At 45.6% G+C, this 21,833-nt stretch overlaps 2 protein-coding genes and 1 long non-coding RNA gene across 6 annotated transcripts in view; 2 read left to right on the top strand and 1 right to left on the bottom strand.

Moving 5' to 3' along the window:
- The window catches only part of ACLY (ATP citrate lyase), a 42,803-nt gene extending 33,060 nt beyond the window's left edge, over positions 1-9,743 (top strand). For both annotated transcript variants that reach the window (XM_082440961.1, XM_082440960.1), the window contains 9 exons: positions 433-560; positions 1,129-1,222; positions 3,289-3,443; positions 4,794-4,944; positions 5,148-5,291; positions 7,436-7,549; positions 7,915-7,997; positions 8,284-8,360; positions 8,774-9,743. In XM_082440961.1, coding sequence (XP_082297087.1) covers positions 433-560; positions 1,129-1,222; positions 3,289-3,443; positions 4,794-4,944; positions 5,148-5,291; positions 7,436-7,549; positions 7,915-7,997; positions 8,284-8,360; positions 8,774-8,868 — 1,041 coding nt within the window. In that variant the 3' untranslated portion in view covers positions 8,869-9,743. The remainder of the gene's footprint in view (positions 1-432; positions 561-1,128; positions 1,223-3,288; positions 3,444-4,793; positions 4,945-5,147; positions 5,292-7,435; positions 7,550-7,914; positions 7,998-8,283; positions 8,361-8,773) is intronic.
- Positions 5,560-10,676, bottom strand: LOC309650092. Of its 2 annotated transcripts, none has more exons than XR_014257403.1 (2): positions 10,581-10,676; positions 5,560-7,213 (listed from the first exon to the last, which is right to left on the bottom strand). It is a non-coding gene; the product is annotated as an uncharacterized lncRNA (long non-coding RNA). The 2 variants fall into 2 exon arrangements; XR_014257404.1 differs by lacking the exon at positions 10,581-10,676 and adding an exon at positions 10,319-10,574.
- Positions 10,582-21,788, top strand: KLHL11 (kelch like family member 11). Of its 2 annotated transcripts, XR_014257402.1 has the most exons (3): positions 10,582-11,285; positions 15,829-17,584; positions 19,901-21,788. XR_014257402.1 is itself a non-coding variant. In XM_082440962.1 (2 exons), exons 1-2 carry the CDS (start codon positions 10,615-10,617, stop codon positions 17,408-17,410), a joined length of 2,253 nt encoding a protein of 750 aa, XP_082297088.1. In that variant the 5' UTR covers positions 10,582-10,614; the 3' UTR covers positions 17,411-19,012. The 2 variants fall into 2 exon arrangements, 1 of the variants encoding a protein (XP_082297088.1); XM_082440962.1 differs by lacking the exon at positions 19,901-21,788 and having other exon boundaries at positions 15,829-19,012.
- Positions 21,789-21,833: the final 45 nt, after the last annotated feature.

The raw sequence follows: 21,833 nt of genomic DNA, 5'->3' as shown, positions 1-21,833 counted from the left end.
AAAGTATGCGCAGGACAGTCCGATCCCGCCTGTGAGCTCAGCTTAGCTAAGGCTGGCAGTTTGTAACTTCTCACAGTTGCTCGAAACTAACGGCTATTCTCTGTCTCCCCACCCGCCACCCCGACAAGTGCCCCACGGGAAGCCACATGAAGGTGTTTGCGGAGTTGGGCGCCAGGCTTGGTGTCCTGGCTGTAGTGCGCCAGCTGTGTGACCTTGAGTAAGCTCTTGAACTGCTTGGTGCCTCAGGTTCTCACCTGTGAATGAGAGTCAGCCATCGTGCCTATTTAGTGAGCCTTCTGGAGGCTTGAAGTGATTCACATAGAGCACTGAGTGGGGTCCGGCCTGTAATCAGTGCCGATGGTCCCAGGAGCCTTTGTCCTCTCTTTCGGGGGATTAAGGGGCCTGGTAAAGCTGTTCTCCTTTGCCTTCCAGGTACAGTTCGGTCATGCTGGAGCTTGTGCCAACCAGGCTTCTGAAACTGCAGTAGCCAAAAACCAGGCTTTGAAGGAGGCCGGAGTGTTTGTGCCCCGGAGCTTCGATGAGCTTGGAGAGATCATCCAGTACGTGGAGCTGGTGGAGGACGCCACCTCCCTGTCCCTTTCCCATTCCCTCCCGAAGACAGCACCCTCTCCAAAATATAGGTGTCTGATATGCCTGGACCCTCTCAGGTGTCTAAGGCAGCTCTACGGATGGTGCAAAATCCTTTCTTTTTGGCTTTCATTTTGTTTTGTTTCTAGAAGCAGCAGTTACGCGCCGTTCAGACTGGTGTTAAAACATTTCTGAGCCTACCTAGTTGGCGGGCCATAAGTGAGAGAAGGGCATAGAAACATTAGAAAATGTCATCTCAAACCAGTTGATAAAGAGCTGCTGGATAAGCTATTGTCTCTTCCCGTTCCTTCCGTCTGGCCTTCCATGGCTTCCAGATTCTCAGCCTTCTCTAAAGCCCCATTCAGAGACGGTGGGGCAGGCCTTGGCTAGAACCTGTTTTCGTAACTGCTGACAGGAGGGGATACAGAGCTGGGAAACTCTGGGGTAAGAGGGAGGAGAGTTCGTGGGATGGCTTAGAAGAGCCCAGAAGAATAAAATCCACATGGATGTCTTTTCTCCTCCCCTTCCCCTGCCTCCCAGGTCCGTGTACGAGGATCTCGTGGCCAGAGGGGTCATCATACCTGCTCAGGAGGTGCCGCCCCCGACGGTGCCCATGGACTACTCTTGGGCCAGGGTAGGTGCCACGTGTGTCCCTGACTGTGTGGGCAAGGTGCGCTGGAGCTTGTGAGGTGGCCCCTTTTGACCAGCAGGTGAAACAAATGCAGGGCCCAGGAGGGCAAGGTGCGGCGTGTATCTCCCACAGCTGTGTGGCCTGACCTGGGAACAGGGGCTGGGGACAGACAATGTCCTCTAGAGCTGTTTGCACCTGCTAAGAGATTTCAGGCTACTTGTCTAAGGCGGGGGCATAGATAAAGAGCGAATTTTCTTATATACAAGAACTCTTAGAAATCAATTTCTTTTTAATAATTTATAAATTTATTTACTTATTTTTGGCTGCGTTGGGTCTTTGTTGCTGCACGCAGGCTTTCTCTAGTTGTGGCGAGCGGGGGCTACTCTTCGTTGTGGTGCGCGAGCTTCTCATTGCGGTGGCTTCTCTTTTGGAGCGCAGGCTCTAGGCACACGGGCTTCAGTAGTTGTGGCACATGGGCTTCAGTAGTTGTGGCACACGGGCTCAGTAGTTGTGGCTTGCGGGCTCTAGAGCGCAGGCTCAGTAGTTGTGGCTCGCGGGCTCTAGAGCACAGGCTTAGTAGTTGTGGCACACGGGCTTACTTGCTCTGCGGCATGTGGGATCTTCCTGGACCAGGGATCGAACCCGTGTCCCCTGCGTTGACAGGTGGATTCTTAACCACTGCGCCACCAGGGAAGTCCCTAGAAAATCAGTTTTTAAAAGACCAATACCCATTAGAAAAATGGATAGGAGATGTTCTTTCAACATAAAGAGATGTTCAACTTCACTCTTTATAAAAGAAACCAAAGTAGAAACTGTGACACCAATTTTGCTCTACAGGTCAGCAAAGAGAAAAAAAAAACCAGTTTTCTGATACATTGTATGGGTGTGAGGAGGCTGCTACATTGATTCATTGGTGGTGAGAGTGGTATTGACACAGCCTTTGTGAAAGGCAGTTGGGTAATGTCAATCCAATTTAACAGCGCTCCTACCTTATGGCCCAGCGGTTCCAAGTCTGGAAAGCTCCTTCAAGGAAATGCTTGCGTGTACACACTTGTTCAAGAATATTTTTCTAGTTGATGGTCATCAGTGGGGGAATGGCCAACCTGTAGGATTGTCATATGAGGGGATACTCTACAGTAGTTAAAGGAATGAACTAGATCTACATATGTACTGACATGTGTAGAGCTCAGATTCATTGAGTGACCAGCACATTATAGGACACTATTTATATTATGATTATGAAAAATGTAGGCACGCAAAACACCGCTGTCTCTTCTCCACGTGTCTTTGCGTGTAAATAAAAGTGGAGAAAGAAAGGTCCAGAAAGATGTCCTCTAAACTAACAAACACGAAGGCAGAAAACCAAGATGGGGTGGAGGTCAAAGGCAACATGATTTTAGCTGTTCTAGTGTGGATTTTTTAAAAGGAGGATGTATTCATGTTGCTTCTGTAATTAAAACATAACTTAAAAGCATTTCTTAAGTTCACAAGGGATAATTGAAGAAATGGGCTTGGACAGAGTTAGCTGTTGCTACCCCTGTTGTGCCCCAACTCTGGAAACAGAGGATTCAGGAGCTCGGTCCCCTCCCCCAGGGAAAGGACGTGTTGAGGGGATTCTCCATTTTCCCAGCCATGTGCCTCGTTACATTTCGCTGGGGGACTGGTAGCTGTGTGTAGAGTATTTTAAAAATTGTCCCTTTGGATTCATTCTTCCGTTTCTTAGCCAGGCGACCTGGGGCTGGTTACTCTGTTTGTGAGGTTAAAATGAACCCCTGGATTTCAACAGCTTAGCGAACTGCCCGGGCCCGCAAACGCTTGGTAAAGACCAGCAACAGTGCCCAGGCTGAGTGGGTGCCATGGCATGATTGCTCCTATTTTCTACGCCCCACATGATCTAATAAAAGGGCTTTTGCGCTTCCTTCTTGGGAGGACTTTGAGGGCTGTTGCTTGGCCGCCAGAATTTAAGACCTGCCTGGGACACTGGTTCTGGGCACAGACAGTGGGGCCGTTGTGGGAAAATCTCTGTGGTCACCACAGCCCTGCTTGCCTCTGCCCCCATCTGTGCTCAGGAGCTGGGCTTGATCCGCAAACCTGCCTCGTTCATGACCAGCATCTGTGATGAGCGAGGACAGGAGCTCATCTACGCGGGCATGCCCATCACTGAGGTCTTCAAGGAGGAGATGGGCATCGGCGGGGTCCTCGGCCTCCTCTGGTTCCAGAAAAGGTGAGGCGTGGAGGGCAGAAGATGGTAGGGCCCTGTGACCCAGAGTTAATTTTCTTCCCCTGACAAGGGAGTGGGGGTGGGCAGCCTTGGGGACCATGTCCAGGGCCACTCTTTATGGCCACAGATCAATTGAAAGGTCAGAGAAAAGAGATAAAGGCTGTTCCTAAGTCTTCCAAGGACAGAAAGGCCAGCCTTAACCAAGAGCAGTAGAAAGCAATGACCTCATCAGGGATCTTGGATCAGCCCCTTTCCCATGGGAACTTTTAAAGAAATGGGCCAGAGTTGAATGCAGGCCTCTTGAGAGAAAGGTAGGGGTTAGCAAAGGAGGTCTAGAGGCGTCCAGTAGCTTAAGGAGTGCAGGCCTGCTGGAGTTGCTGAACCGGCACAGTTAGAAGTACCTTGTATTGTGTCCTCTGTAAATTTGTGTCTCATCAGCCTGCATGGAGAAAAAAACTGGTTTTCTCTGCAGCTCCCAAGCTGAGCCCTCCCCTGGGACTGACAGTTGAGCAAGGAGGCCAATGAGTACATGTTCACAGAGCCCTGGCTCGGAGTGGCTCTGGGCAGAAAGCCAGGGGGAAGTCTTGGTTTGTGTCCTGGCCTCACCTGAAGAGAGACAGGTCTTGGTCCTGCTTTGGACCCTTCCTGGGAAAAGTTCAAGGGTTGTAACACCCGAGCAGGTTTCACTGTGTGTGCTCTTGCGTCCCCACGGCTCCAGACTTTGGTTTTTGTTTGTTTTTTTTGTTTTTCGGGATTTTTTTGGCTGCACCGCTCAGCATGTGGGATCTTGATTTTGGGGGTTTTTTTTGACTGCGCCGCACGGCTTGCGGGATCTTAGTTCCCCAAGCAGGGATTGAACCCGTGCCCTCGGCAGTGAAAGCATGGAGTCCTAACCACTGGACCGCCAGGGAATTCCCCAGACTTTGTTCTTAATCATCAGCTGGGAGGTTGATTGCTATGCACTGTGAAAGGGACAGGGATCTCACCTCCTCTCTGTCTGGCACGGCGAGAGTAGTAACCACAAAAAAGGTCACATCCTGTCACAGCAACTCAGGCTGAAAACTGCCTAAAGAAGAGATTTCAAACCCTGCTTGCTAACCTCAATTCCAAAAGCAGTATTTGATCTCGGCAACATCCAGAGCCACTCAGGAATCAGAAGGTTCTGCCTTGGAGTTTTAAGATAGTATTAGGTCTGGATTGGGAGGTTGCTGCCCTTCTTGAGTTTGAGTGACTTGTTCAAGGAGACGGGAGACAGGAGGACCGTGGCCTTGTCAGCGTATCTCCTGTTCAGCCTCTTGCCTTTGTTCCAGCTCTCCCGTCCTCTCCCCTTTACTCCTTTACGCCCTCCTCCAGGTTGCCCAAGTACTCCTGCCAGTTCATTGAGATGTGCCTCATGGTGACGGCTGATCACGGGCCAGCCGTCTCTGGGGCTCACAACACCATCATCTGTGCTCGGGCCGGGAAGGACCTGGTTTCCAGCCTCACCTCGGGACTGCTCACCATCGTGAGTACTGTCTGTCATCCTGGGAGGTAAACAGCAGGGACACCAGGCTTTAGCATCATGCCGCTTGGCTGCAGCGGGGTTGTAGAGGGAGCCGTGGAGTGTGACACCCCGTGCTGGGGGCTGTTCGGGGCACGCCGGATTGGCCTGCGAAGCTGAAGGAGACTCTGACAGCTTGGGGCGACATGGGCTGGCTTCTCCTATAGGGCGACCGGTTTGGGGGTGCCCTGGATGCAGCAGCCAAGATGTTCAGCAAGGCCTTTGACAGTGGCATCATCCCCATGGAGTTTGTGAACAAGATGAAGAAGGAAGGAAAACTCATCATGGGCATTGGTCACCGAGTGAAATCGGTAAGTTGTCGCTCTCAAGGCACTGGATCTACAGGGTGGATGGGGATGAGAGAGCACTGATTTAGTTGGGCACAGCCGGGCTCTCAGCTCCCAACGTGAAAAGCTTTATTGACAGATGCTAGCACTGAGGCAGCTGTTTTTTCCATTATAATACAGACTGCCCTTAAACAGTTTTCATTGTGTTCAGTTGTGGTGTGAAAATATGATGAGCTGGAAACTTGGTAACTTTAGCTTCCCAGGTGAATCTTTATATATATATATATATAAATTTATTTATTTATTTATTTATTTATTTTTGGCTGTGTTGGGTCTTTGTTTCTGTGCGAGGGCTTTCTCTAGCTGCGGCAAGCGGGGGCCACTCTTCATCGCGGCCTCTCTTGTTGCGGAGCACAAGCTCCAGACGCGCAAGCTCAGTAATTGTGGCTCACGGGCCTAGTTGTTCCGCGGCATGTGGGATCTTCCCAGACCAGGGCTCGAACCCGTGTCCCCTGCATTAGCAGGCAGATTCTCAACCACTGCACCACCAGGGAAGCCCCCAGGTGAATCTTAATAGGAGAAAGGACTAAGGTCAGGGTTAAGGGGACATATTGGTCACCTTAGGCTACATAATGCTGCAGGTTGCGGTAACAAACAACTCCAAAAATCTCAGTGGCTCACAGCAGCAAAGGTTTGTTTCTTACTCATCCTCCATCCACTGTGGGTTGGCTGCGGCTCCGGCTCCGTCATCTCCACTGAAGGAGCAGCCCCTATCCAGGAGATGCTGGTCTCATGTCAGAAGGAAAACAGCCATGGCAGAACCACAAGAAAGCTTCTTAAAGCTTCTGCTTGGAAGTTGCACAGCCCCCTTTTTTTCACTGACATTTCATCGGCCAAAGCAAGTCAATGTGGTTAAGCCTGACACCACTGGGGCAGGAAGAGTAATAAAATCAGGGCCAGCCCGATAGGGAGAGGCCAGCGTGACTATTCTAACTAATAGAGTCTCTCACAGGGCGGGTAGTCCTCTGTGTGTCCTGTGTGAGCTGTGTTTAGAAATCAGAGGCAACGAGAGAAGAGGAAGCGGCAGCTGCTCGGGGTCCTTGGCTCCGTAGCTCCAGAAACCTCACTCTGCTGGTCTGAGCGGGGTGTATGACTCACATTAATACAAGAGGGTCATGCGTGTGATCCAGGCATCCCCATGCTCGGCCAGCTCAGGGTAGATCCAGAGGCAGCTGGGTGGCAAAGACTGAACCAGGGACAGTGGTTCCTTCTGAGGGACGTTGCATCCGGGCTCACAGAACTTGGCTCAGCCATCGCCACCTCCCAGGCAGAAGGCACACGCACAGCACAGGGCATCTTCCCCAGCTCGCGGCAGGCCTGCGCTGCCACACCCAGTCTTTGGGTGCCTTCCTTCCTGGACTCCATCCTGACCTCGCGTGTCTTGGCCAAGGGGGGAGGTCCCTGTGGTATCGGGACTTGGCGGGCGCCTAACCTGTCTCACTACCCCCCCACCCCCAACAGGTGCTCGCTTAGTGTGGCTTTCTGAACAGAAGGTTCATCTCCATTCATCTCAGGTCCAGACGTTTTCCTGGAATTTCAGGGATGCTTTGCTGCTCCACTGCCAACAGGCGCTTGCTTAGTTAAAAACTTAGAACTTGGTTACAGCTTGACTAGGTTGCCGAGCTGGTGGGCAGTATGGCTAGCGGCTAGAACCTCAGACTTCCCATTGAGGGTAGGCGCCCCAGCCCCCTGCTGCTTGACCCCATGGCTGACTTACCCAACATCGCCGCAACTCAGGTGGTTTTGAGGCTCAAATAAGATATGAGAGGACGTCAGAAAACCTTAAGCCCCACAGCAGTGTCGTGATCTGTGCTACATGGAATCATACATGTGGATCAGGTCCCTGAAACACACCTCCTGGATATGACACGTACAGTTGTGTCCACCTGTGAGACACAAGCATGAACATATCCTTTTTTTTTTTTTTTTTTCCCCCCCTTTGGCCGTGCCACACAGCATGTAGAATCTTAGTTCCCCAACCAGGGATCCAGGCCCCAGCAATGAAAGCGCAGAGTCCTAACCACTGGACCACCAGGGAATTCCCAGGAACATGTCTTTTAACAGCAGTGTTAGAGTGGGTTCTTCTGTAACTTTGGGTCACTTCCTAGATAAACAACCCAGACATGCGCGTGCAGATCCTCAAAGATTACGTCAGACAGCACTTCCCTGCCACACCCCTGCTTGACTACGCGCTGGAAGTAGAGAAGATTACCACCTCAAAGGTAAAGAAGAAAATGTCCCTAATGCCCGAATCAGAGTTTTGGCTGAATTTCTCGGGGAAAATGAGAGCCAGGTTACATTTTGACTGTGCAGCTAAAATTGAACCTGGTTTTCTGGAAACTTTTGTTTCTGTTGCTTAAATAAGTTCAACAGGCGTACTAAGTGTCAACGAGGGGTTGGGTCCTTTGCTAGACATTGGGAATTAAGTAAGACACTGTCTCTCCTAATCAACTGGGATGTTTTGGTGGGAGCCTTTTAAATGGTGGTCAGGAATTCATAGTAATAGTTGTAATAGGAATAGTGGAACATTACGAGGAACAAAAATGAGTAATAATGATAAATACTTGGAATTTTTTTGCCTTCCCAGAAACCAAACCTTATCCTGAATGTAGACGGTTTAATTGGAGTTGCATTTGTAGACATGCTCAGAAACTGTGGGTCCTTCACTCGGTGAGCTTGCAGCTATTTTCTTCTTCCTAATGCTTACTGATTTTTCTTGTTTCCTCCCAACTCTAAAAGCAATGCATGCTCATTAGAGAGGATTTAGAAAATATGGAGAGGTATAAAGAAGAAAAAAAGTGCCTCTACACCTACCATCCAGAACATCCCTTTTTTCTACTTTGGGTTCAAAGAGAGCTAGCTTCTCATTCCTGGGCAGAAATTGTACTTTCTGTCTGTGGGGAGGAGGGCAGTCATGTGAGCCACTGTTAAACTACAAGTGGATTGTGTGTTGCAGGGAGGAAGCTGATGAATATATTGACATTGGAGCCCTCAATGGCATCTTTGTGCTGGGAAGGAGTATGGGCTTCATTGGTGAGTTGGTAGTAAGAGTCCTGTGTGTTTGTTTTTGTGTTTTTTGTTTCTGTTTTTGTTTGTTTTACCCCATGGTTCAGGGATACCACTTAATCTATTTGGCCAGTTTCTGTAAGAGAGATGACACATTGTCTTAATCATTGTTCCTAATCCTTCCTTTCTTAAACTTCTGCCTTATCTTTATCTTTGTTCCTTTGTTCTTGGAAGTGAGTTTGATTGCTAGCCCAGGAAAACAGAATGAAGTCCAACAGTTCCCTTTTACCAAGGCTGGCATCTGCCTGTGGGATGGACCTGGATGTCCTTCCCCATTTTTTTTGTATTAGTTAAGATTTCCCTTCCTTATCTCCTCCCCCTCACCAAAATTTAAAAAACTCACCAACTCTTAACAAAAAGATGCGTTTGCTTCATTTTAGGACACTATCTTGATCAGAAGAGGCTGAAGCAGGGCCTGTATCGTCACCCATGGGATGATATTTCATATGTTCTTCCGGAACACATGAGCATGTAATGGAGCCAGGAACCCTGCTACAGTAAAGTGAAGATGAGAACTCCTCCCCCCCGGGAAATAGCCACAGACAGCTGGCACTGGAGCTCGCTTAAAGGATGGGCCTGGAATGTAAACAGCCACCAGTGTACAGGCACCGAAGACCAACACCCACAGGCTAACACTGTTGAGTCTGCACAAAGAAGCTTAATATTTTTTTTATAAGCATAGAAATAAGAACCCAGCCAATACTTGTAACATTTGCTCTTCTACCTGCTGTATTTATTATATGGAAGCATCTGAGCACTGTCAGGATAGTGTTTTTCCTCATTGTAGGGTGTTACAATGTTGCTTTCTTTTTTCCATTAGTTAAAAAAATGTTTTCCCCTTGAAGGAAGGGAATGACACTTCTAAGACCTCTAGATACTCTCCATTTAAAGGACCCCTAATACCTTGTTTTTCCTTTTCACTTTTCTTCCTCCTCATATAACCTGAAGAGCATTGTATTAATCTGATTTTTTTTTTTTTTTTAGGATCTTTTCGTATGTTGTGTGTTAAGAGTTTGTTTGGTATCCCCCTGAAGTGTTCCATGTTGCAGACCAATGTCAGGGGGACAGGACCATTGCATCCTTAGCCATTGTTACAGAATATGTGGAGCAGTAATTTAAAATGTAAAGTCGTAACATACATATGTTTAAAATGGAAGTGCAAAGCAAAAAGCTGTGAAATGTCTTGTGTCTTAACATTCTCCGTATTTATGCAGCTGACTTGTCTGTTATCGACTTGTCTTCAGTTTGCATCTGTAATCCACAAAGATTCTGGGCAGCTGCCACCTCAGTCTCTCCTCTGTATTATCATAGTTTGGTTTAAATAAACTATATAGTAACAATGAAAACATACTGCTGTCTCATGTCATCCATTTCCTTTCATCTGCATTCCTTTGAAGTGTACTTTCTAATAGTTTTACTACATGTAGTTTTAAAAATGTTCATCCATCTCTTAAAAAAAGAATCAAAATACTATCTTCAAAAAAACCCCACTATCTTCTCCCGTGAATCTGTACCTTCCATTTCGCAGTGAATGGGAACCAAAGCTTTACTTAGATACTCAAGCCAAAAGCCTGCCTTCACTTCTCTGGTTGCCAAGTCCTGTCGATTTTCCCCTCTGATCTACCCATATCTGGTCTGATAACTTAGTGCCCTTAGTTCCACTTTTGTCCCCTTACAGTCCATTCTCCACACTGCCACCAGCGACATTTTAAAACAGGCATCTGATTGAGCCACTCCCTTGCTTAAAGCCCCAAAGTGGCTTTTATTTATCTTTTTAACAAGTATGTATGGAACAGTAACTGTGGACCAAGCACTATGTAAAACACCTGACAAACATCTCATTTAATCCTCACAGCGATCTTCCAATCTAGATAGTATCCCATTTTTAGAAAGATAAATTAGTTCAGAGATAATAAGTTGCTCACCCGCATCCACTTAACTGGGGCTCAGTCTCGAGTCTTTTTCAATTTTTACTCCAAGGCCATTCTAAACCTTTAAATAAAAATCCAATGTTGCCACCCAAGACAACACTGGGTAAGGGTCTAAGGTGGCTTTTGTTTTACAAAACGATCACGAAGAGCACGCTGCTCTCTAAGGGGATGGAAACAGCCATCCTCCCAAGGGCGTGTGGATGGGCGGCCGCCGGGGAGACAGTCATAACTGGGGAGCAGTACGTTTGCACCTTACCTGAGGGGGCGCGTTGGGTCGGGTGGGGAGGCGCATGCGCAGACCCAGCGGCGGCCGGCTCCGCCCCGCGCCCACTATTTATTCCCAGAATCCCTCTGTGTCGCACCAGAACAGCCGTATCCCTCGGAGACTGGGGGGGGTCGGGGGCGGCGGCGTCAAGATGGCGGCGGCGGCGGTGGCGGCGGCAGCAGCGGCGGCCGCGGCTGCATCTCTGCAGGTGCTAGAGATGGAGAGCATGGAGACGGCCGCCGCTGGCTCGGCGGGGCTGGCCGCCGAAGTCAGAGGCAGCGGCACGGTGGACTTCGGGCCTGGGCCTGGCTTGTCTGCAATGGAGGCGAGCGGGGGCGACCCGGGCCCGGAGGCCGAGGATTTCGAGTGCAGCTCTCACTGCTCGGAGCTGTCATGGAGGCAGAACGAGCAGCGGCGCCAGGGCCTCTTCTGCGACATTACCTTGTGCTTCGGCGGTGCGGGAGGCCGCGAGTTCCGGGCCCACCGCTCGGTGCTGGCCGCCGCCACCGAGTACTTCACGCCCCTGCTCTCGGGCCAGTTCTCCGAGTCCCGCTCGGGCCGGGTGGAGATGCGCAAGTGGAGCTCCGAGCCCGGGCCCGAACCCGACACGGTGGAAGCCGTTATCGAATACATGTACACCGGGCGCATCCGCGTCAGCACGGGCAGTGTGCACGAGGTGCTGGAGTTGGCCGACAGGTAGGTGGCGGAGGCGGGATGTGCAGGGCGGGGGTGGGGATGCTCGCCGACCGAGGGCCGCATCCAGGGAGGGCGCAGGAGAAGGCGGGGAGGGCAGTGCCCAGGGTGGGCTCGAGTGAGCCCTGACGAAATGCATTCGTTTGATACTTATTGAGCACCTGCTGTGTGCTGTGGGGCCGCCCCTGCGCTGGGTGCTGAGGTTGCAGCCTGCCAGTCCGGCGAGGGCTCCCTGTCAGACTCCAGGTGAAGGGACAAAGGCAATGAAGAAGGTCCGCATGTAATAAGTACTGTGTTGACATTTAAAAAGGATGAAAGGATAGTGATTGCGTAGAGGAAAGACCTTTCTGAGGAGGTGACATTTAAACAGACCTTTAAACGGCAACGGAGTACTGGCCATGCAAAGATGGGGAATGACCATTCCTGGCAGATAGCGCAAAGGCCCTCGGGCGGGATCTCATTTGGCTTAGAGAAGAAGTAAAAAAGGAAAACTCAGTGATCTAGTGGGTGAAGGGGAGAAGGGTGTGTGAAATGTGTTGGAAAAAGGAGTTTGGGTTTTACTGGGTGATGGAAAGCTGGCTAAAGAAATTATCTGATTTAAAATTTTTTTAAATAAATTTATTTATTTATTTGTGGCTGTGTTGGGTCTTCGTTTCTGTGCGAGGGCTTTCTCCAGTTGCGGCGAGCAGGGGCCTCTCTTCATCGCGGTGCGCGGGCCTCTCACTGTCGTGGCCTCTCCCGTTGCGGAGCACGAGCTCCAGACGCGCAAGCTCAGTAGTTGTGGCTCACGGGCTTAGTTGCTCCGTGGCATGTGGGATCTTCCCAGACCAGGGCTTGAACCCGTGTCCTCTGCATTGGCAGGCAGATTCTTAACCACTGCGCCACCAGGGCAGCCCCTGATTTAAATATTTTTAAAGATGATTCTGCTGCTGTGGAAGATGGATTGTAGGGGGCCCAGATGGATGTTCCAGAGACTAGGTAGGAGGCAGGTGAATGCAGTTTGGAGATGGGGCGGAGTCTTTGGGGGCAGTATTATGTCACACATTCGTTATTTGAACAAATACCTACTGAGTACCTATTATGCATCAGTTCAGACACTGGGTTCTAAGCTGCTGGGAATTCAGCAGTGAACAAAACAGACAAAAGTCCCTTTCCACATTGCACTTACATTGGTAGATGGACAATAAATAAAACAGCATGTGAGGTGATTGCTAGAGCTGTTTTGAAAAATAATGGATGGTGGGGCATATAGAAAGTGCTGGTGTAAAGGAGCTGTTTTAAAAATTGGATGGATAGAGAAATCCTCGTGAAGAAGAAGACGTTTTGCAAAGATCAGAAGGAAGTGAGGTTAAGGGTGTTTCAGGTAGGGGACACAGGTGCAAAGACCCTGAGATGGTGCTTGTCTGGGTGTTAGAGAATAGCAAGAGGCCAGTGTGGCTGAATCAAAGGGATGCAGGGTGAGAGGAGTAGGAGAGGCCTGAAGGTGGTAATGGGGATGGATCCAGATCCCACAGGGCCTTGTCAGCCTGTGGAAGGACTTGGGCTCTTACTCTGAATGACATGGGAAGGTTTGGAGTAGAGGAATGATGCAGTCTGATTTGGAGAATGCTGCTGTGTTGAGAAAAAGGATGAGGTGGTGGGGAAGGGGCTGCAAGGGCAGAAGCAGAGAGATTAGTTTAGGAGGTTGTGGCAGTGGTGGTAGAGGTTTGGATTGAGGAGGGAGAAGGAAAAGTGATGAGAAATGCTTTGATTCTAGACATATTTTGAAGGCAGAGGAGATGAATTTGCTGATGGATTTGATGTGGGGGGTTAGGGAAAAGACTAATAGTTTTTTGACCCACTGGAAAGATGGAGTTTGTTCATTATTTATTTAGATGTGGAAGACTGCAGGAAAGTGTTTGGGACGAAAATCAGGAGTTTGGTTTTTGGTCCAGGAAATGTCTAGTAGGCAGTTGTATAGATGAGCACTGGGAGCTACAGATTGGCAGGAAATTAGCATATAGGTGGTAATTAAAGCCTCGGCACTGGATGAAATTACTTAGGAAGAGAGTGTAGATAGAAAAGAGAAACAGCGGGACTGAGCCCTGGGGTTCTCCAGACTGGTAAAGAGGAACCAGCAGAGGAGACTGATCCCATGGAAGCCTAAAGTGTGTCAAGGAGGGAGTAGCCAATCATGTCAGTTCTGTCAACTGTAAGCGATCATTGGATTTGGTGATAATAGAGGTCCTTGATGGCACTGACAAGAGCCATTTAAGTCTGACTGTCAAGAGGATCAGAAAAATGATACACACGGACATGTGTGGAGAGGAGTCCAGGGAGGTCTTCCCCCCCGCCCCCAAGATAGGAGATAGTGGAGCATGTTTGTGTGCTGATGAAAAATGAATCTGTGGAAGAGGAGAAATTGATGTTATAGGACCAAAGTCCTTGAAACCAAGAAGGGGATAGAATCCACATCAAAAGTGGAGAAGTTGGACTGGGAAGGCAGAGTATAGCGTACAGCTGTTAGGCAGACAGATTGGATAGTGGGAGAGAATTCCCCGGCAGTCCAGTGGTTAGGACTCGGTGCTTTCACTGCCGGGGCCCGGGTTCAATCCCTGGTCGGGGAACTAAGATCCCGCAAGCTGCGAGGTGCGGCCAGAAAAAAAAAAGATAGTGGGAAAATGAAGTTTTTGCCTGACTGCTTCTGTTTTCTCAAAGCATGAGATTGGGTCGTCTATTTGAGGGTGGGGTTGGGTGGGTGGATGTAGGTCTGAGAGAAGAGAGGGAGGTTTGTTGAATGCAGATGGATAGAGAAGGGTCATTGCACTCACTCAAGCTACGTTTGCTTCTGTCGTGTGAGCTTGTGTTCATTCAGATTTACTGCTGCTTTACTGGAGAATTGGGGTGAGGAGAGGAGAGAACACCCCAGACAGTTTACTTAAAACTTTAACTTCTCTCCATATGTCAGTTGCTGAGCAGCTGCCTTGTGTTTGGCACTAAGTGCCCTGCAACCATCACATCCAATCTCACCCATCAGCTCTGAGGCAGGATTCCTTTACTACCTCCCCACCTCCCCCCATATACTCTTTCTGTTGATCATACCTACCTCGCAGGCACTTACAACCTGAAGAGATAATAGGAAGTGCCCAGCATGATGCCTGTCACATGGCACATGCCTAGTATACAGTAGCTATTATTTTCATAGAGCAGTGTTTCCAAATACCTGTCCGAGGGGATACGTGTCGGCTTACTTGGAGTGCCTGCCAAAAATCAGAAGTAGGGGGTGGGGCAGCCCAGGAGTGAGTGACCCTGGCACCCAGACATGTTTGAGAGCCACTAGAGCTCTTACCACTCAACCTTGTCTTTGTTTTATGTCTGAGATGGTGTGTTCTCTGGAGAGGGTGAAGGGAGCCTGTCTTGAAATTAATCTTCATATCGCAGTCAGTTATTAAGCACAATAATCATAATAGCAAATGATTACTGAAGTGAGAGAGGCCTGGACTGATGAAGTCATTCCTTTTTTTTTTCTTTTTTGGCCGTGCCAAGCGGCCTGTGGGATCTTGGTTCCCCAACCAGGGATGGAACCCGCGCCCCCCTGCAGTGGAAGCGCAGAGCCTTAACCACTGGACCCCAGGGAAGTCCCGATGAAGTCATTCTTACATTATTTAATGTTCTCAGTTCTGGGGTCTTAACTCTTTAGCAGTGGTCTCAAATTGGCCACCCTTGGGGCTGAATTCTGCCAGATTAATTTATGTGAGCAAACAACATCTAGTCAGCTACATGCCAAACTACTTTCTTTACTTTTTTAACGTGAACCATCCTACACGTTTTCTGTTGTTGTTTTATTTCCTGGCTTCTTCAGATGTTTTCGTTTGCCTTGCCTCACCTGCTTTAATGAGAACCCAGCTCAGGACAAAACCCCTGAGCACCAGCCCTGCCCCCACCCCTGGGCTACTCAGGGAGGAAGCTCTGGTGAAGAGAAGATTAAAACCTCTGACACAAAGCCTGCACCGCCATTCCCTCTGAGAGCTGACCAAACAGCCTCCCAGGAGTCACAGTTCCTGTACCATGTAGCTGATGCTAAAGAAATTCTCTTCACTGAGACCCAGCCTCATCTAAGAAGAGGCTGGTTGCTGGCAAAGGACTAGGGCAGGATGGCAGAGACAAGTTTGGATTGGGATTTGCCTTTGCCAAGGGCAAATTAAAGTGGAAATAAAGTATGGGACTGTTGTACTTTATTAAAGGATATGTTCTGAAACACCTTACATAATCAAAAACTCTGTTTTGTGTGTATATTATACATACTTTGTATAATATATAATACATATAAACTATCTAATGGAAATAATTTAAAATATATCATATAAAGATGATTTTTATATATGCTTTTAAACCTACTTTTCAGGACAATCCTTTTTAAGTTGGGAGGATATGCTTTTTTCAGGTGTTGTGCATGAAGTGAGATGAAGCTTACATTTCAGTTTGTATAATTCAGATGCACTCAAAGTGCAGCCACATAAAATATGCACATTTGAAAATTAATCCTTTCTCTTTTTCTTGATTTTAGGTTCCTATTAATTCGTTTAAAAGAATTTTGTGGAGAATTTCTCAAGAAAAAACTTCATCTCTCTAATTGTGTGGCCATTCATAGCTTAGCTCACATGTATACTCTAAGCCAACTTGCTCTGAAAGCTGCGGATATGATACGGAGAAACTTCCACAAAGTAATTCAGGATGAGGAGTTTTATACTTTACCTTTCCACCTCATTCGAGACTGGCTGTCGGACTTGGAGATAACAGTTGATTCTGAAGAGGTTCTATTTGAAACAGTTTTGAAATGGGTTCAGAGAAATGCTGAAGAGAGAGAGAGATACTTTGAAGAACTTTTTAAATTGCTCAGATTGTCCCAGATGAAACCTACTTACCTTACTCGTCATGTCAAACCAGAGAGGCTGGTGGCCAATAATGAAGTTTGTGTCAAGTTAGTGGCCGATGCAGTGGAGAGGCATGCTCTTAGAGCCGAGAATATACAGTCTGGCACGTTCCAGCATCCCGCTTCTCATGTCTCATTATTACCTCGCTATGGGCAAAACATGGACGTGATCATGGTTATTGGAGGCGTGTCAGAAGGAGGGGACTATTTAAGTGAATGTGTGGGATATTTTGTCGATGAGGACAGATGGGTAAACCTACCCCATATTCATAATCACCTTGATGGACATGCTGTTGCAGTAACAGAATCCTACGTGTATGTTGCTGGGTCGATGGAACCTGGGTTTGCTAAAACTGTGGAAAGGTATAACCCAAACTTGAATACCTGGGAACACGTTTGTAGTCTGATGACAAGGAAGCATTCTTTTGGACTCACAGAAGTCAAAGGGAAGCTATACAGCATTGGAGGACATGGCAACTTCAGTCCTGGTTTTAAAGATGTGACTGTTTATAATCCCGAGCTTGATAAATGGCACAACTTGGAATCAGCACCAAAGATTCTTCGAGATGTTAAAGCACTAGCCATTGAAGACCGGTTTGTGTACATTGCTGCCCGCACTCCTGTGGACCGGGACACTGAAGATGGATTAAAGGCTGTTATCACTTGTTACGATACGGAGACTCGACAGTGGCAAGATGTGGAATCTTTGCCACTTATTGACAATTACTGCTTTTTCCAAATGTCTGTGGTCAATTCAAACTTTTATCAGACAGCCTCATGCTGTCCCAAGAGTTATTCTTTAGAAAATGAAGAGGCAGTAAGAAAAATTGCCAGCCAAGTTTCCGATGAGATCCTTGAAAGCTTACCTCCAGAAGTCCTAAGCATCGAAGGAGCGGCCATTTGCTATTACAAAGATGACGTTTTCATTATTGGAGGCTGGAAAAACAGTGATGATATTGACAAACAGTATCGGAAAGAAGCTTACCGATATTGTGCTGAGAGAAAGAGGTGGATGCTTCTTCCTCCCATGCCACAGCCTCGTTGTAGAGCCACTGCCTGCCATGTGAGAATCCCATACCGGTACTTGCATGGCACTCAGAGATATCCTATGCCTCAAAACTTAATGTGGCAGAAGGACCGGATCAGACAGATGCAAGAAATACATCGACACGCCCTAAACATGCGACGAGTGCCAAGCTCTCAGATAGAATGCTAGGTTCTCTGATATGTGCAGCTCAAAACAGTTATACCTGTTCATGAGGCTGAAGATACCCAGACTGTTACTTGAAAAAGTATGTCGATAACTTATTTTCTACATGAACCGATTATCGCCCCATATAAAGGAAATATAGTCAAAAACTGAAGAATGGGAAGATCAATTCAATACATGGTAATTTTTGTTAGTTTGCAGTCTTTATCCATCTTTGGTTTGTGTGTGTGTTATCTTTAATAAGATCTTATTCAGCTAAGTGGAAAAACCAGGTGTAGTTACTTGACTGTTTGTCTGCCAGCAAGTTATAACTCCTTTGTCTTAGGGTCTTATGTTTTGAACATGCTTTAAGCACCAGTTATATTTGCACATTTACTTTGATAATCTTTTTCATTTTTTTCCCGAATGGTTGGTTTTGACAAGATCAGAATTTATGCATTGAGCCGTCATCTACAGGAGGTATGTGCAATAGTGAGATTGAAATTTGAAGGAAAAAGCACACTATTTCAGCAAGATGATTTCAGAATGTTTGCATTGATACTTTTTTATATTTGTTTATCTACAAATGCTATCTTGTTTATTTCTGGAAGAGATGATTGATGAGAAATTTGTGATTGGCTCATGTATTTTTTGAGTATTTTTCATTTCTTTAGCAACTGTGTTATGAACTTCAAGTCATCACTCTGAGACAATGGTAGTTGGCAAGAGTACTGATCTTTAGCTGATTGAATACAGAGGAAGTTATATCTGTGAAATTTGTTTCTCTAAGAAGAAAAGTATTATTAGTCTAGAGTAAGAAATCAAAGGCACTGAAAAATTTAAAAACGCTTTTTTCGGGAGTTGCAGGCTTATTTGAAGATAAATTAATGAGTGTAAATAATGCCAATGACAATCGACACAATGCCTTCAATTTTAAATTTTGCTCTGATGCATATTGTATGGAATCCTTACCATTCCTTTCTAAAAGAAACTTTTTTCAAAATGGGAAGGAAGTAACAATTTAGAGAAATGTTGCTAAAGAGAAGCCTTATTATTTCTCAGCCTGGATTATTACAATGTTTTATCTAGTTGCCCTAGACTTTCATTGGAACTTTGCCTGAGCCTAGAATACTACATTTGGGCGCATAATTATGGCTCTTAAAAATTTATCACTATGGTTATCTTTTATTTATTTTTATGCATTCTTCTGATACTCTTATCTGCGCCCAGGCTTTATGCAAATTACCACTTAGGTTGACTTTTAGCGCTCAGTTAACATAAGGGACTCCTGCTCTAATGGTTTGAAGTGTGGGTCCAGTATACTTTTCTTGTTTCTTTCAGAATGTCTCTACCTTCTTAGACATTCTGAAATACCATTCTAGAAGGTGAATTCCAAGTACAGTGATTTTTTTTTTTTTCCCTAGTCCAATATAGTTAATCTTATTAGTTGGATCAAACATCAAAAGGAAAAAAAGCACAACCAGGAATTTTGGCTCTCAGTGTGCTATGAGACTATTAATGTTTAGCCCTTGGACTCTATACTAAGAACTTAACTGAAATTTCTGAATTGGCATCCCTGCCTAGGACAAAGTTTTTCAATAATGTGTTGGAAATCTGCTTTAAAACCGTTTAATTGGGCTTCCCTGGTGGCGCAGTGGTTGAGAATCTGCCTGCTAATGCAGGGGACACGGATTCGAGCCCTGGTCTGGGAAGATCCCACATGCCACAGAGCAACTGGGCCCGTGAGCCACAATTACCGAGCCTGCGCGTCTGGAGCCTGTTCTCTGCAACAAGAGAGGCCGCGATAGTGTAAGGCCCGCGCACTGCGATGAAGAGTGGCCCCCACTTGCTGCAACTAGAGAAAGCCCTCGCACAGAAACGAAGACCCAACACAGACAAAAATAAATAAAATAAAAAATAATTTTAAAAAAAAGTTGACGAGCTTTAATTCAACAATATCTGAGGTTAATTTGAAAGAAGACATTCTGAACATAAACCTCTCACTTGAAAAAAAAAAAAAAAACCGTTTAATTTAGGCCGGGGTAGGGATGGGAGACTGCAAGTCTATTTCTATATGAGGATATATTATCCTACCCCACCTCTACTGTTTTCTTAATTTCCATTTATTTGTAGTTATTTTAATAAAAGCTATTTGGATTCTGAGAAGTGCTAAGTAGTTGTGAGAGGTCTGTGCAAGTAAGACAGAAAAGTTCATTGAATGAAGTTCTCATTTCTCTCTGATAAGACTGTGCTAGCAAACTGCCTTTTCTTGGTGCTGTTGAAATAATTTAGTAGCTCACTAAGGTGCCAGTCTCTCTCCAGAAGGGTGTAAGGTTTTTGATTGCCTTTTTTTTTTTTTCTTTTTTGTCTCAGAGTTGTCTTCTGAGACAGTCATTACCAAGTTACTTGTAGGGTTATCTTTTTTTCACATGATGTGGCGGAAGTCATAACGCATAAGATTCAGGTATAATCTGGTTTTGAAAACGTGATTGAAACTGTTGTTTTTTAACTCGGCAGGCAGCCTAGGCCATGGCTGGAAAGAGAGGGTAAGTCCTTCCTTGCATGATGATGTGTGCAGGGTTCCTGACTACTGAATTCCTAATTTTCATATTTGAATTCACGTGTGTGATTTCACATCAGTAACTTGTGTTTCTGAAATATCCTAACTAACTTGTTAATAAGGAAAGAAACCAGATTTGCTTAAATCTGTTCAAGGCTGACATTCTGAAATTCTAAACTGGAAATAACTTCCCGCAGTATTTGTAAAGGTTCTGATTATGATGACCAGCCTAAAATGGCTCTTTGGGAAAGAAATTTCCTTTTTGATGAAAACTTAAAGATTGTGTTTGATAATTTAAGCAGTTAAAAATACAGCTTTAAAAAGACAGCTTAATATGTATTCAAGCAAACCTTTTTTGCTTTTGTTTTTGTTTTGTAGAAGGAAAAGAGAGGAATTGATTATACCAAAAAGTAATAACTATACATAACTTTGAGTGAGGCTGCTTATATCTTAGAATGGATATCCTTTAACTATACCTACCCCACCATGGTTAAAAAAAAAAAAAAATCAGTGTATATATTGAGAATGTCAGTCATGAGCTTAGTGTTTAAGTAATACATCTCACTTGCAGTTGTTTGCATGATTAGTCTTGTGTATCTTGATATCCAACTTTGCTTTTGCTGTGCCAGTTCAAAACTACTTTGCTAAAAAAAAAAAAAAAACCTCAAAATTCATTGACATCAGTTTTGTCTTGATTACTTGATTTTGTATTGTATTTCTGGGACCAAAAAAATTTTGAAATCTTTTTTTATGTAGGACAGAAGTTTGAAGCTGGAAAGATAGTGTTTATGGCAGATTTCTGTTCTTTTGTATATTAAGCTCTTCAGGCTGCTGGTAAGGCAGTTTCTAGGGCACAATTTTTTTCCTCTTTATGTTTCTTGCTAGTGTAGACGTGGTATGTTTAAATACTTCATTCTCTGCTTCATAATTCTAATATGAACACTATACTATTGGTAGACACATAAGCTGAATTGTATATTTTAGTTACTTGGCCTAATCAAGCATAACCAAAGGGAGGTTTTTTTGTACTTGCCTCAAACTAAGCTTAAATAAGAAGGGTGTATCGGCCACATTTCATGTCTTTTCCAAATATGTAGAATTGTGAAGCAAGTTCTCTGCCTACACTAGAAACATAGGGTGTTTATAGGTTGTCATTTAAGTGTAGAATATTTGGTGAAACAATTCAGTCTCTCCTTTTTTAAACTGTTAAACATTCTGTCACAGTTCATCACTCCAGTTTGTTACTTTCTTGAGAATAGTCCATTTTTGTTTTTGTTATAATGCTTACATTATAATATGTTTTGGTCATTGGAAACAAAACAGCTCATAGTCGTGATGTAATACAATAACAATAACATAATAGTCATTTTTACTTCAAGGAATTTAATTAGATAGCCAAATAACCACTCTTTGTTGATTACCTTTGTAGGGCTTTTGTCTTACTCTCCATGACCATTACTGGAAATGTCTGACAGTGAAGCACATACAATAGAGCACTTGTTAACTTAATCCTCCTGCATAATGCACTCGTGAAAAGTAGTGCTTGCTACATGGGTGAAGATCTTACGATCCATGTGCTGGGGCTCTTTGAGTTATTTGTAAAATAAATATTTAGTTCCAGTTGATACAGTGAGTTTTCTGGGCTAACAGTATCAAGCCCCTATCTACTGCAAGTATAATCTTGACTGCCCCCCTTTAAGTCAGAGGAGATGTAGAATTTAGGACACTTTGAGACATTACATTGTAAAATAGCTTGTTTTATGTTCCTAAAGCTATCTTGTTCTGTGTTATAGCTACTAATCATCTCAATGTAAGTTTTAAATAAATGTATTTCTTTAGAGCTGATTTGCACTGTGATTTTTCCTTTTTAATTCTGCACCATTGAATATA

Source organism: Balaenoptera physalus (assembly GCF_965194825.1).
Source record: "Balaenoptera physalus genome assembly, chromosome: 20".
NCBI classification, from domain to species: domain Eukaryota; kingdom Metazoa; phylum Chordata; class Mammalia; order Artiodactyla; family Balaenopteridae; genus Balaenoptera; species Balaenoptera physalus.
This window is presented reverse-complemented; position numbering and strand designations above follow the sequence as displayed.

Coding starts and splice junctions, on each gene's coding strand:
- KLHL11 (XM_082440962.1), top strand. CDS start 10,615: ATGCGCAGACCCAGCGGCGGCCGGCTCCGCCCCGCGCCCACTATTTAT. Junction 11,286..15,828: donor GTGCTGGAGTTGGCCGACAG/GTAGGTGGCGGA, acceptor TCTTGATTTTAG/GTTCCTATTAATTCGTTTAA.